We start from the raw sequence: 15,927 nt of genomic DNA, 5'->3' as shown, positions 1-15,927 counted from the left end.
GTTTGTGATCCTCGCATTGAAGCGATGTTTGTATGAGAATATGAAAATAGATTTGTACACGACTGTCCCTGAAGGAGTGTAATGTTTATCGAGTGTTTGCAATATTTATAACTACTGATACCATGCAACCCACGCTTTTTTTTACAATAAATTAATTTTTTTTCTTACACTATTTTTTATTCAAATTTATTAAAATTTATTTTCTATTTTTCAGTGGGGTTTTCTATGAAAGCGTATTTTGTTAGATTTTTTAAACTATTATTTATTTTTCATTTTTTAGTTGAATTTCAGTTTTTTCAATTATTATTTATTCAATTATTTTTTAATATTGAATTGTCATCGGTCCTTAATAAATATACCAACTTTCGAGTTAATCCGACGTTTTGAAGGGGATCAAAATCATGTTCAAAGATTCCGTTACATACTAACAACATACTAAAACGTATGTAACGTCTGAAGCTAATAAAAGCGTATTAAAAATTAGAGAAAGTTTAAATTCATGAAATCGTTACTTTTTTGAACGCAAAATTGAAAACGACCTAAAAATTACTTTATCAGCACACAATGTTACATTAAACACGAAAAATCCTTTAAAAAAAACCATGATCAATTTATTGACGCGCGCGAGATCCCTCTGCCGCGTCCCTAAGTATTACCGAATTAACTGAGCCGTGACTATGCTGAAAGCTTTCAGCTCATGATTAACACTGAATCCTCTTTAAATACAACGATAAACGAATATTGCACTTAAAATATAGCTGAATGTATTTTGTTTGGTTTTCAGAAGTTCATTTTGAAGTACAGTGTTTTTATTGAAAAATTAGAAGTTCAACAACTCACACGGTCGAAGTTTCGTTAATAAGTTTTAGTTTAAGGCATTTAGTATTTTGTAGCGAAATAAAAAAGTTTAGCCACAGCAATGTCGTTCAATGTAACTCATGGCCAACATTGACCAATTTAAAAAATATAAATAGTTCTAGGACTAGCACTAAGTTAATTAAAGACACGTGTCCTATAAAGTTATATTGTTCACTTTTAATTGTTTTCGTAGACAGGCAAGCATACAACCCTACTAGTGGTGGGTGGGAATACAACATTTTATGTAGACTCAAAAAAATCCTTGATTTTTACTAATGGTATGGATGTTGTGCCATAAACTTCAGCCAAGGCATAAAATAATTGATAAGACATTCATTAAAATACTGAAATTATCTGAGAAAATTGTTTGGTTTAAAAAATTGATTAAATATTAACCTTTAAATATTATTATAGAGTTTAAACTTCAAAATGGCAGCCCTGTAAAGTCTACCCCACCTTTCACACCCTATACCCAAATAAACGGATAGTCGTTCACGATGGTTTCCATTTCAACATACCTCCAGCGCTGTCTCTAGTGCCAAGAACAGAAGCTATCTGCGGCCGTTCCTCATTGATGACCAGCTCCGCCTGCTCGCTGTAGACGGAGTGGACGCTGGATATGCAGGTCAACCGTAGCTGGCCTCGCTCGAAGCTGTCCGGTCTAACCATGAACGACAGTTGGCTAATTGACGCCACCTGATTGAAGAAGAGACAATTTGAAATTATCGCACAGACCGTGAGTGATTGTAACAAAATAAATAATAGTTTTAAAAAAACTAACTAAATACGCTTTTATAGAAAATCTAACTAAAAATATAAAATAAATTTTAATTAATTTGCATGGTATCAGTAGCTATAAATATTTTATGAACAGATATGAGTAGAAGGGTTATTTTGCTAATATCCTGAAAAACACCCCACGCTTTTTTACAATAAAATAATTTTTTCTTACACTATTTTTAATTCAAATTTATTAAAATTTATTTTCTATTTTTTAGTTGGATTTTCTATAAAAGCGTATTTTGTCAGGTTTTTTAAGTATTAAGTATTTATTTTTAATTTTTTAGTTGAATTCCAATTTTTTCAATTTTTTTTAAATACTGAATTGTCATCGGTCGTTAATAAGTATACCAAATTTTGAGTTAATCCGACGTTTTGAAGGGGGTCAAAATCATGTTCAAAGATTCCATTACAAACATCCATACGTCTGAAGCTAATAAAGCGTATTAATAAAATCGACTTACAATAAATCACAAAAATATACCTTATTCGAAGTTTGTGTAGTGGGTATTTGATCTCCGGTGTCGTCGTCAAAGGAAATGTCAGAGTGACGAGGCGTCGGTAATACGACGCTGTCTTGACTTGGCAGCAACTCGCCATCCTAAAAAAGAAATGAAATGTGAAATTTATAAAAAAACGTTTTTAGTGATATCTGCCATCTTTAGAAAATTAGACTTTTGAAGTAATCGTGGCCTAAAAGATAAGACGTCCAGTGCATTCGTGTTGAGCGATGCACCGGTGTTCGAATCCCACGCGGGTACCAATTTTTATAATGAAATACGTCTTAACGTTCACGATTGACTTCCAGGGTGGAGGAATAACATCGTGTAATAAAAATCAATCCGCAAAATTATAATTTGCGTAATTACTCGAGATAGGGCCTCTTGTGAGTCCACACGGATAGGTACCATCACCCTGAGCAGTAATGCGTTTCGGTTTGAAGGGTGGGGCAGCCGTTGTAACTATACTGAGACCTTAGAACTCATATCTCAAGGTGAGTGGCGGCATTTACGTTGAGGATGTCTATGTCACTACCCCCAATACTGCTACGTACTACGATTATTATAATTTGAAAATGTCTTCTTCTTTGTCTCCACCTTATCCCACTAGGTGGGGTAGGCACAGCCATTTTTTTATTTTTCATTCTCTTCTACCAGCCGTCATCTCAACACTCACTTCTCTCTCTCTCATATCATCATTCACACACTCCATCGGTGTTTTCTTCGGTCGACCTCTTCCCCCTGTACGTCACATTACCATTTCCATACATCTCCCAGTCACATGCATCTCCTCTCTACGCACCACATGTCCATACCACGCTAACCGTCCGATCTTTAATTTGTCAATCAGCGGGGCTACTCTCACACTTCCTCTGTGTGATTAACGTTCACTCTTCCAATGTGAAAATTTTATTAGTAATTTGATTTTTTTTTCTCGATAAGAGGATCCTAAATTTTAAATAAGGAACAACCCTATTCCAAGTTACTTTACGGTAGAAATAGGCAAAATCGTGTTTTTGGTATAATCTAATTGTAATTGCATATACTGGTGGTAGGACGTCTTCTGAGTCTGCGCGGCTAGGTACCACCACCCTGCCTATTTCTGCCGTGACGCAGTAATGCGTTTCGGTTTGAAGGGCGGGGCAGCCGTTGTAACTATACATTAGACCTTAGAACTTATATCTCAAGGTGGGTGGTGCATTTACGTTGTAGATGTCTATGGGCTCCAGTAACCACTTAACGCCAGGTGGGCTGTGAGCTCGTCCACCCATGTAAGCAATAAAAAAAATATCATGCCCAGAGAAGAATTAATTATTGATCATGTAACAGATTTTACCTGTATAGTATCCACAAAAGGACCAAACGCTTTCCATGGACTGAATATAATGTTAGTGTTTTCTTCTCCGGCCGGAAGATTTCTGGAAGACTGTGGCGTGTCTATCGAAGGAATTAGAACTACTGGGCTGGGCAGGATTCTCTGTTGAATTACAGGCTTGCCTTGGATCTGTGAAGAAAGAAGATTGAAAATTTAAAATTGAAGTAGCTTAACAAATTTAGAGGTTCGAACAACGCTCCTAGTCTTAAGATTAGGAACGCATGACTAAGCTTTTACTATTTCAAAGTCAATTCTTACAATAATGTATATCTGTTATTATTATTATTATTATTATTTAGGAAGTCATGCAAAATTAAAATATGAACATCGCACAAAGTCAGTTTTGTACTTGATAATTTATTTCATTTGTATTCAATTGGTATTCAAAACAATAAATTTCAAATACCAAGCAGCGCAGTTTCGTATTTATCGATAAACACTGAATTAACATAGAAATATATAATAAACGGTTAATGTTGGTTTTAAAAAGGGTTTCGTGATTATGTAGACTTGTTGCGGTCTTGTGTTCATCATTATGTTTTTTTTTTATTGCCTACATGTGTGGACGTGCTCACAGCCCACCTGGTGTTAAGTGGTTACTGAAACCCATAGACATCGACAACGTAAATGCGCAACACACCTTGAGATAGAAGTTCTAAGGTCTCAGTATAGTTACAACGGCTACCCCACCCTTCAAACCGAAACGCATTACTGCTTCACGGCAGAAATAGGCGGGGCGGTGGTACCTACTCGTGCGGACTCACAAGAGGTCCTACCACCAGTAATTACGCAAATTATAATTTTGAGGGTTTGATTTTTATTACACGATGTTATTCCTTCACCGTGGAAGTCAATCGTGAACAATTGTTAAGTACGTATTTCATTAGAAAAATTGGTACCCGCCTGCGGGATTCGAACACCGGTGCATCGCTACGAATGTACCGGACATCTTATCCTTTAGGCCACGACGGCTTCAAAGGTGTTGCTATCAGCTCACAGCTCGACGTATTCTGTGTCTCGGTTTGTTACTAATATACTTTGCTGATGCTTCGATTTGTATTTCTCACGGAACTAAAAATATAAACTTTTGACAGACACAATAGAGTTTTCTTTTCTCATATAAAGATAAATATCTAAATATAATTTATCTTTAAATCGTTATGCTTTATATTTGGTAACTTAAAAATAATTGGCCAAGTGAATTAACTTGAAACCTTAATCTAGAAATTTTAATGACATTTCAAATAAAACCCAAAAATTCCTATAGTATGAATTTAATGATGATTTTATGCTATTCTTTAATTTATTCATTAATGCTTAATGTGAAATTTAATATTCACGACGTTTTCTCGATAGTTAATATATTTTAAGTATTTCACTATCGATACGATTTTAATCGAGTATTGACTTCATCACTACACGCAAAATCAGTCTCTTGTTTATTATTAACGGAATTATCATCGGATGCCTTATAAATTGAAACAGCTCATAAATCCATGTTCTTGTACGGAGAGATCCTCTATCGTCCTGCAAATAAGCCGGTTTCACTTAAAATATATTAGCAACTACAGCGGAAATCATACGATCGTCAACGATGAATGGGAATAGGATATCAGTATTCTGGAGTTGGTACAATATTGTGGATTTGTATGAATTAAAAACATCATATAGACAGATATTATTCTAATTTAGCGTTAGTTATGTACTTATCTTTAAATTAATACGTGAAGCAAAAAATCGGTTGTCTGTAAAGTCGGTTTACTGACGATAGTTGAACGTGACAACGTCATAAGAAAATACGCCTCAGAGCGAGGTAACGCCGCATGAGTCATGTTTTTCGTGCGTGCAGCCGGCTCCATCGAATTATAAGACGTTGTCACGTCAAAACTTTGTACCCCTGTTTACGAAAATTTCGTTCGTAGTTATAGAAAATATAGAGAAGAAGTGCAGAATGGATTTTTTTTAATAATATATTTTTAAATAATTTTTTAAATTAATAAATCCACTAAATCAATAAAAAAAACATTACACCTACTACGATGTATTTGAGTATATAAACTCTTTTGTTTATTGTTAGTCTGTGGTTAAATTGATAATAACTATAGATTAGTATTGTTTGTCTTTAATATTATTTGTCTATAGTATAGCCTTGCCAAAATCTGTGATTACAGAAGTAAAGTCTTTGTCAATATAACCATAATAATGTTCAAACTTATAATTTCATAATAATTATGGTCGAATTTCAACTTCTGGGCGACCACTAGCTCATATTAAGAAGCCATGACCTATGATTAATAGGTGTATTCGTTTACGTGGAGGTCAAATCCTGTACCAATCTTTCTCCAACTTTGTATAAGTATGTACACGGTTCTGAATGATGTATGTACACAAATGACTTTCACGAACTACCTCATCATGAGCCATCAACCACACGTTTGGAGCTTCGAAGCTATGTCCATCGCTGAAGAAGGAGGAAGCTGCAAAAGGGCCAAAGTCACTCTTTGGCCCTAACCCACAGACACAGCCCACTGAGTTTCTCGCCGGATCTTCTCAGTGGGTCACGTTTCCGACCCGGTGGTAGATTCTGCGAAGCACAGCTCTTGCTAGGGTCAGTGTTAGCAATTCTCCGGTTTGGGCCCCGTGAGCTCACCTACACACGTTAGGATAAGCTGAAATAGCCTCTCAAGGCTATCAGCATAGGTAGGAAAACAAACTCTTTGGCCCTTCTGTGAGCGACTTCACTTCAGTGCCATATACCAACACAAGTAACACACTAGTCAAACACTTTCATTTTGAAACATTAGATAAGTGTGTACCTCCTTAACGAAGGATTAATAGTCTATAATAGTATTAAGGCTGTAGAATTTCTGAGTTATCCATTTGGTCACGGATCCAGTAGTGCAACGTTATGATCAAATAGGCTAATTAATTAAAATTTAAAAAGTAAATCTAGGCAACTCAACGTATTTGTATATTAACGTACATAAACGCAACGCTGACAATGCCTGATATTATGATCAACTTATTATTTCCAATTTCTCTTTCACTGTAAAGGCTCATGACATTATTGTCACACGACATTGTGATATTTATCACAACTTTCTCTTCGGAGGACTTTGAAATTGTACGCGATTTGTAAAGTTCATTTACATTTTGTTGTTATTATGGTATTAGTTAAGACGGACAGGTATATTATTATAAAGCGACTGTATTCTAAAAATAATTAAGAGGCATTTTTATACATATACCACGTTTGTAAAACCAAAAACCCATCAAGTTTTTTATTTATTTATTTCTTAAATGGGTGGACGAGCTCACAGCCCACCTTATGTTAAGTGGTTACCGGAGCCCATAGATATCCACAACGTAAATGCGCCACCCACCTTGAGATATAAGTTCTAAGGTCTCAAGTATAGTGACAACGGCTGCCCCACCCTTCAAACCGAAAAGCATAACTACTTCACGGCAGAAATAGGCAGGGTGATGGTACCCACCCGTGCGGCCTCACAAGAGGTCCTGCCACCAGTAATTACGCAAATTATAATTTTGCGGGTTTCATTTTTATTGCACGATGATCATTTTTACTACACGATCAATCTTTTTCAAGTCAACAAATTCATAAGAGTCCATAAGAAATTTCCTATCATTCAACAAATAATACTTACAGAGCCACCCGCATCCTGACGTTTCACGTGTGACGTGACAGCCCGCTTGTCAAACGAAACAAAAGGGGGTAAAACTATTGGATTTATCGCTACACACTGCGAAATGTTTTTTGATTAAAAGTTTTTCCCATTTCCATCTGTCATTCAGGCTTCCGTTGACACTGTGACTGTTATAAGAGTTATTTTTAATTGAATGGTTTTTATAAATCTTGTTCGCGTTTCAACAAGTCGAAATCTAAGTTGGTCTATACTTTCGGATGTGTCTGTGACGTGGTTACCGGGCGCCATAGACTGCAAAACTTGAATGTCTCCGCTCACGACGAGACTTTTGTCAAATTTTTTTTTTTTTATTGCCCTTGTAGGCAGACGAGCATACGGCTCACCTGATGGTGAGTGGTTACCGTCGCCCATGGACTTCAGCAATGCCAGGGGCAGAGCCAAGCCGCTGCCTATATTATTGTAAAATGAATGTCTGTCTCTCTCTTCAAACTTGAACGTATCACTGTTTCGTATTAAAATTGACGGGATATAGCTATCCAACCGTACGGATTCCAATATCCAAGATAGGATTTAGTGAACACGGAATTAAGGCGTTGTGTAGGGTATTACAGCCATGACACGAATTTAATACGAATCTATATGCGTGTATGTTTGTGTATTTGTTATATTGTTACGAACCATTTTGCGTTTGAGCACAAAAAAAAGTTCCCAAAATTTCTTGACAGTAGGTAGACAGATTACTTGTACACTGTCCAAAGTTTGGCAAAGCCATCCCTATCAATACTTGTCGAGAAGTTGTTGTTGTTGTTTGAGGAGAAATTCCTTTTTAGACAATTTTTACATTAAATCCTTCGGGCATAATACAATATCAGCATCTTCTTTGTTAAAACCCGCAATGAATGCCAAAATAAAGTTCCCATTTTTTTATGCACTGGAAGGTGAATATTATAACGGCAACCATTGCCTCGCCCGAATTTCACCAATGTTGCATCATTAGCAAGCAGTCTACAAAGCACGAACCCAATAATATGTTATGTCTCTCAGAACAGCTGGAAACACGGTATCACTCACTCAGTACCAAAATGAGCGTGTAATTACTTTATTAGAACAAAAACAATATATCATGTGTGCAATTCACAAGTGTTAGAAGTGAAACCTTCAAAAATTAAAATACAATTATCCTAAATGTCTAAGTATATTATTAGTAAAATTTTGTCATTAGTAAATAATTGTAAATCACCTTTTATAGTATGAGGTAGCGACCTCTGTGAATTGATATTTTAACTTCACGTATATCCTAAATTAAAATTCACTACAAGAGGTTTCATACACACGTTAGTATTAAAACATCTCACAGATGGCACTGTATTAAAAATAAAATACTTTATACGTATGTTTTAAAGTATGTAGGAACTGAGCATTCTGTCTCACTTTTTCTCTCGATTTTTCTCACTTGCTTGCTCACTACTCTCACTCCATGGCTATTTGCTTCATGCTACGTTCGCCCTGTCTTACTCTCTCTCAATCGGTCTCGATCGCTCTCTCTCTCTTTTTCGATACTTCCGTTGCATACCTGCGTGACGCTACATCTGTAAAAATTTTACCCTCATGCGCCTAAAGAAGTTTCACTTTAATAACCTAACTTAAGACCAGTTTTTGATCCACCTGGTTATGGGAGGAGCCTATTGTTTAAGCCTAAGACCAAATGAATTCCATCAGAAAACCCTAAACAGCCAAAATTGACCAGATATTGCGATGTATTTTTTAGTTTGATACCGCGATATTACGTGAACAGTCGGTACACACAAGAGTCTGTCACGTAGCCCAAACTCGAACTTTTCTTCCTTAAGAAACATATTCCTCAAGAATATATTTGCAATCATTGAATATCACAACTACCTGAGGCAAAAAGACGACTGTACATAAAAGAATAAGACGAAATTAGCAATACAAAGAGCTCGTCGGTTCTGGAATAAATTCTCCCAAGCGCTACGCTTGTATCAACTGAAGTACGGTATTGAAAAATGGCTTCGATTATTATGTAGAAAAAATATCAGTAGAACATTGGTAGTAGAGGAAGTTCTCAAATATGCGCTCATTTTGAGCGTACACTGGTATAAGTAAGCTATGAAAATTGTTTAAGTCCCAATATGAGCACTGTGAAAATGAGATCTTGTCAACAAGATCAACAAGAGATCAAGATCTCATTTTCCACACCTTTTGCACTGTATAGTTTTTTTTTTTTTTTTATTGCTTATAGCCCATAGACATCTACAACGTAAATGCGCCACCCACCTCGAGATATAAGCTCTAAGGTCTCAGTATAGTTACAACGGCTACCCCACCCTTCGAACCGAAACGTATTACTGCTTCACGGTGGAAATAGGCGGGATGGTGGTACGTACCCGTGCGGACTCCCATGAGGTCCTACCACCAGTGATTAATGTGGGTTACGGTTAAACTTTGTTGGCGTACTTTTTTAAAAAAAAACCTAAGTCAACTGTTCTTAGAGCATCATGAAGTGAGGTTCATTCCGGAGTCGCATGGTAAGTAGTAAACATGTTATACGCAACGTGGATGAACACAAAGGTTCCAAGTAGTAAGGAAGAGCTTTACTCTAGTAATACAGATATAATGATATAAATAATCGAATATATACAAACACATAGTGGACATCGGTTTTCTTAGTATAGGTATCGCAACATATCTGGCGTATCTTTTCGAGAATTTCTGTATGTGGAAACGATTGTGTCTGGTTGTCATATTTATGATGTGCAAATTAAGTGTACTTACTCTACTTTATTCTAGTATTTACTGGTGGGACCTCTTGAGAGTCCGCGCGGGTAGGTACCACCACCCTGCTTATTTCTGCCGTGAAGCAGTAATGCGTTTCAGTTTGAAAGGTGAGGCAGCCGCTGTAACTATACTTGAGACCTTAGAACTTATGTCTCAAAGTGGATGGCGCATTTACGTTGTAGATATCTATGGGCTCCAGTAATCACTTAACACCAGGTGGACTGTGAGCTCGTCCACCCACCTAAGCAATAAAATTATAGTCCCCATAGGTTATATGCGAACAGGATTATCGCCAATAGAACCTCTTCAATATGGAGTCAATTAGAAGCTAACACTTATGGGCCCGCGAGCTGTTGCTACTTGAACCGAATAAACAAATGTAATGACATATTTTTTTACATACATAATATTACAGAGAAAAGAATCCTTAATAAATAATAAAAAAGAGTATCCATAATTCAAATATTCAACAAATTCTCTGTTTATTGATATATTCGGTTCAATCATTTTCATAATTTCCAATAAAAATACTTTGAGGCTTAATATCATATTATGTTTGATAAATGTAATTGATATTCATGTAAAACTGGATTTGTTTTACATTCACGTTTTTCTTCTTTGGAAAGGTGTGAAACGTAAACAAGGTAATATTTTACCGAAGAAACTCCTGGAAATAACACATCGAATATATATATGTAATTCCTTAAGGCTCACAGTGGCTATGATTTAGGAAATATATTACAGGACTGTGCGGGATTTGTATTCGGATTCTTAAATGCTTTTTTTTAACTTCCTTTTCTAGTAAACTCGAGGGGTTATTTTGTAGATTCACCGCACTAGTGGTGAGGTGAGCTCACGGGGCTCAAGCCGAGAGGGTTTAACTGCTAAAAACGTTATAAAGGCTTTTTTTTTTTGTCAGGAGGAAATCGCCGGACTTCCGCCCTTCACTGGGGATGGAGGGCGGGGCATGTCGGAGTCGAACCGACTAAAACCTCCCGTCTCTCAACAACCAACGTCCAAACCTCGCATGAGACAAAACTCATGAAAAGGCAAAGGGGGGAAAGTGAAGCGTTTAGTGCGGAGCACATCTCTCCCATCACCCTTCCCCTCGGGACGCCGGACTGGCGGTCGTCGGCGCCACGACCACCAGCCCTCTCGGTCGGCAGGCTATCCGAAGCCCGCCTAGATGGCGCCGGTTAGAATGGTCTATCCTACGGAATACCCCGCTGGGTCAGAACCAGCGTGGGTTGAGGATAGCCGGCCTTCCATCACCCGGATGCTCATGCATAAAACGCGTGCAGAGCAGTTATAAAGGCTAGGGTATTAAAGCGGTTTGTTCGTTGTAAAAAAATTTGCTTGAACTCTCATCAAAACGCTTGATTTTAGAAGCTTAATTATAATTAAAAACACAGTGATTGTGCTCTGTTTTTATAAGTACTAACTGTATAATTATTCGTTCGATATTTTTTTGTTATTTAACAATTTTATCTTTTGAATAGACAATATTAGTCTATATATGCAATAAAAGCGTAGAATCCAGTTTATCCGAAGTCCATAGATATCTACAACGTAAATGCCTCCACCTACCTTGCGATATGGATTCTAAGGTCTCAGTATAGTTACGACGGTTGCCCCACCCTTCAAACCGAAACGCATTACTGCTTCACGGCAGGAACAGGTAGGGTGGTGGTACCTACCCGTGTGGACTCACAAGAGGTCATACCACCAGTGTGATACAATAGAAAAGTAGAAAACAGAAAGAGAACCAACAAAGTATTAATCTCTGTCTATAATATGTATATTATTCATCGGCAGACAGAAATTAATCAAGATCAGAATTAAATATTTTTTTATAGATTTAATATATATTAATATACATTATAAATTTAATATACATTTTTTAATTAGTTAAATATATTACAAACCAAGTTGCAGCTTTTAAGATGAGTGAAATCATAAAATGTAAAATATGATCGTGTGTTCAAACACTACACCGTATTATTTATTATACAACAGTTTTTATCTGCATCCTTGAAACATTACATACACAATAAACGTCCGGTGATCCTGCCTTGCTGTTATCTTCTCTATCTTGTTATCTTCTGGTACCTGGCTGCTAGAAAAGCACAATTTTGTACTTATTGTTACGCGCTAGGGTTCGGGATAAATAAATGTTCCACCAAAGTACAACTTAAAACTGTATTGATCACTTAGAACACTCACAGAACACTTTAAAATTTTTAATTCACTTCTTCCACTTCGCTTCGGGTAATCCGTTTGCTGTTTCGCTTCGAGTAGTTCCGATTACTTACTGACTGCGTGCCATCTCTGCAACGCTTTTGTAGTCGATAGGACATCCCTAGAATCGTCGAGAACATTCCTCAGAAGTCGAGTACCTTCGCCGTGTGTTTCCGCTATCTGACAATAGATGGCGTTCTCGTTCTCGAGCGATCTAGATGTTACTAGGTCCTTCGATATTCGTTCCGCTATTGGGCGATAGATGGCGTTACTCTTACCGGCGTAACATTACCAAATAAGATTTTAAATCCAAAACATATTCTGACTCGGCTTTAAGCAATTGTTTTCCAAAGCCACATTATCCGAGATGTGTCTCGGCACGGGAAGCCGTATGGAGACACTAACTGAGTAGACGTGTGCCCAAGGGAATGCGGAAATAATGCAAGGAACAAGAGTGCGTCGTGGGAATGCCAAATGGAACAATGGCTCGGTTTTTCAGTTGGGACGCGGCCTTATCGTTTTACTCAGAGATATCTATAAATTCGTTCTGTAATCCGCTTTCGAATGGTGCTTATTCGTATTCGTTAACGTTGTGCTTAAGAGCAAAACATATTTTCATTGAAGTGATTTAGGAATAAATTTTTAGAAGCCGTCGATTGGCTAGAAAATAGTCTGTCTTCTACAAGCTTGAAGAAACCACGAGGTAAATACGTACATATTCAACTATCTATGTAGACAATATTGCTTAGTAATATTAAATAGAGTGCATAGTATATGCAAAATATGTATATGATGAATAAATAGCCTATAATGTAAGGCTTATAATGAAAACCTTAATATCAACTCTTCGTATATACTGTGTTACTTATAATATTTTGTATTCAAGTTTAACAATATTTGCTATGTGTATGTGCATTACTATTATGATTCTCATGTTGTATTTATTATTTTACTACACACACTCATCACTTTTAATTATTATTCTCATAATCTTCTCGCAGGTCTGCTGGAAGAGTTTTCTTAAAGAAATAAGCAGTGCCTTTGTACATACTTTTCTTATTAATCTGTACTATATCTTCATTTTTGTGTGTACATAAGTAAATAAATAAAACCAAATAATTAGAACTACAAATGTGGCTTGAACACACAAAGTCGCACCCTAAATAACTATTTTCAAAATATTTTCACAACAACAATAAATAAACTACAGTTGTCTAAAGTTTTATTCGCGAGCCGTAGTTTAAGTTAGCTGCTATTAAACGATAACAAAGTTCTGAGACAGTTTCCGAAAGTGCCGTTTTGTGCCCGCTTCAATGTACTTAGAACTGAGTCTAGAATTAGATGGATGACCGGTTGTGGGTTTTATCTAAATATACTACTACTAGATTGCATTACATTCTACTGATGGTAGGACCACTTGTGACGCCGCGCGGGTAGGTACCACCGCCCTGCCTATTTCTGCCGTGAAGCAGTGATGCGTTTCGGTTTGAAGCGTGGGGCAACCGTTGTAACTATACTGAGACCTTATAACTTATATCTCAAGGTGGGTGGCGCATTTACGTTGTAGATGTCTATGGGCTCCGGTAACCACTAAACACCAGGTGGGCTGTGAGATCGTCAAGCCATCTATGCAATAAAAAAAAAACATCGGTGTATATCAATCAGTTTTTTTATCCCTACTTATTTATTCGCTAGTAGGCTATTCCAGCTACGCACTGACGGGAGGGTGAGCTCTCAGATTCAACCTGAGTGGTTTTGCTAACACCAGATTTAGCAAGAACAGGCTTTGCGGAATCTACCACAGGATCGGAATCGCGACCCACTGTGAAGATCCGGCGAGAACTCAATGGGCTAAATTCAGGAAACTGAATACAATATACAGAATACTTAATGAAATAAATAAATAAAAATGGTTTAATGGCACACTCTGTTTAATTTTATGCCAATGTGTTAATTTTTTGTACGGAAGTCTCAAATTTTGTATAAAAAGTATTGTGTAATGACTGGTTCAAACTTAAAACCGTAATGACAGAAATATAACTTGTTTCAGAAATAGTCAGGATGTAAATTAATTTCGATTTTTTCCTGTGCATTAATTTCACAAATATAGATTTCAATCGAGTATTATTATTATTTTTTTCTTCGTTAATTTCTTTTTAAAATTTTCTTTATATCAAAACAAACGAGTATGTGATCTTGAAGTTACTGCAAGTACTTTTATCAATACATTCATTAAATATGAGGCAAAATAAAATAATAATACTGTTATTAATATTTAGAGATAAAATTAGAATTTAAAATAGTAAGAGCTCTTGTGGACAGAAAATTAATAAGTGATTTGTTTTACTTAAGTGCTAACTGACAACGTCCAGAGCTCAAACCCAAAAAATAAGCAATATATACCAAACAAATTTACCACCAAAACACTTATAAAAGTTCCAAAAATCTAATAACGTCCTGACAAATCGTTTCTTATAGATCTCGAATACTTTCAGATCTTAAAACAAATCTAATAAAACAAGTCCCCTAAAGTTACCAAGAAATTATAAATATGAATCAAGAACTCTCGGGTGATACACCAAAACGCCTGAAATGGCCGAGCCCCACCGAGGCTTCTAATGGGCCCGGATAAACCTTTGATCCCCTCACAGAATCTGGCATTTAATTACGTTGCCTACGTTGTTATCCGCGGATAGTATAAATAAGGTTTCCTTGTAATATTTCGTGATGTGGGTGTGTTGTGACAAGTTTGAGGTTATTAGCCAAGGAGCGAAAATTTATTTGGTTAATTATTTTTAGTGAACGCCTAATCTTTGGGGTTAATAAAATTTCATTACTGCAAATAATGAAAACCTTCTTTCGAGATGATGGTAGTGAAATAATAATATTTTTATTTGTGTCGCGCGTCTAATCGTAGTATGGATCATAGTTTGCTTATATCATGAACCGATAGAAATCATACTAACGTTACCGACCCGTTTGTGACCCAAATCAGTATATAATAAAGTGGAAGAAATAAGAATGAGGGTAGAAACAACCCAAAATAGCTCACTACTACTTGACACACTAATTGGACAGCAAAAAGGTTAGTAAATACTTCAACAAACAATCGATGGCGAAAAAACACTAGCAAGTAGACCGCATCGTAAATTAATATCAGATAAGGCAGACTACTCTCATAAAAGCTAATGGGAAAATATTGGTATTAAAGCCAAATGTGACACATATATTTACTAAGAAATACCAAATACTTTAATTGCATACTATTTTAATAGAATTGGTTGTCTATTTAATTTTGCGAATTAAAAAATAACTAAGAGTTCTGATGAACGCTTCAGGCATGAAACTAAAGGTCCGAAAAATTAGTCCCAAAAATAAATCATTTCAAAGGTAATAAAAACATTTTGTCCCTCAGGGTATGTCAACTGAAATGACAGCCCGTACACAAAGGGACGGTGAGTACGTTTTCCCTGATGTTCACCACAAACCAGACTAGAAAGGGTCATTTAAATATACCCCCGTCGGGAGATAATTTTCTGTCAATTTCGAATTTTAAAATATGGAAATTTGCGGATTAGGGTTTAATTGAATGTACTCAGATTATTTTAAAATTTGTTTTTTGAAATTTTCTTATAAATTTTTAACAGGCTATATTTAAATTTTAGGAATTTGGAAAAATGTTCAATGTTTTCCTTTTAAGCCACACCATGGTTTC

General features: G+C 36.3%; 1 protein-coding gene and 1 long non-coding RNA gene across 2 annotated transcripts in view; one reads left to right on the top strand and one right to left on the bottom strand.

Moving 5' to 3' along the window:
• Nucleotides 1-15,927, bottom strand: part of LOC105841416 (uncharacterized) — a 312,744-nt gene that overhangs the window by 49,845 nt on the left and 246,972 nt on the right. The window contains exons 6-8 of the mRNA XM_021347008.3: nucleotides 3,475-3,642; nucleotides 2,123-2,239; nucleotides 1,377-1,554 (exon numbers count right to left, since the gene is read on the bottom strand). Coding sequence (XP_021202683.2) covers nucleotides 1,377-1,554; nucleotides 2,123-2,239; nucleotides 3,475-3,642 — 463 coding nt within the window. The remainder of the gene's footprint in view (nucleotides 1-1,376; nucleotides 1,555-2,122; nucleotides 2,240-3,474; nucleotides 3,643-15,927) is intronic.
• The window catches only part of LOC134201008 (uncharacterized), a 192,686-nt gene that overhangs the window by 98,612 nt on the left and 78,147 nt on the right, over nucleotides 1-15,927 (top strand). The gene's annotated exons all lie outside the window — the stretch shown is intronic.

Source organism: Bombyx mori, chromosome 22 (assembly GCF_030269925.1).
Source record: "Bombyx mori chromosome 22, ASM3026992v2".
NCBI classification, from domain to species: Eukaryota; Metazoa; Arthropoda; class Insecta; order Lepidoptera; family Bombycidae; genus Bombyx; species Bombyx mori.
Note: the sequence above shows the minus strand (reverse complement) of the source record. Positions and strands in the feature narration are given on the sequence as shown.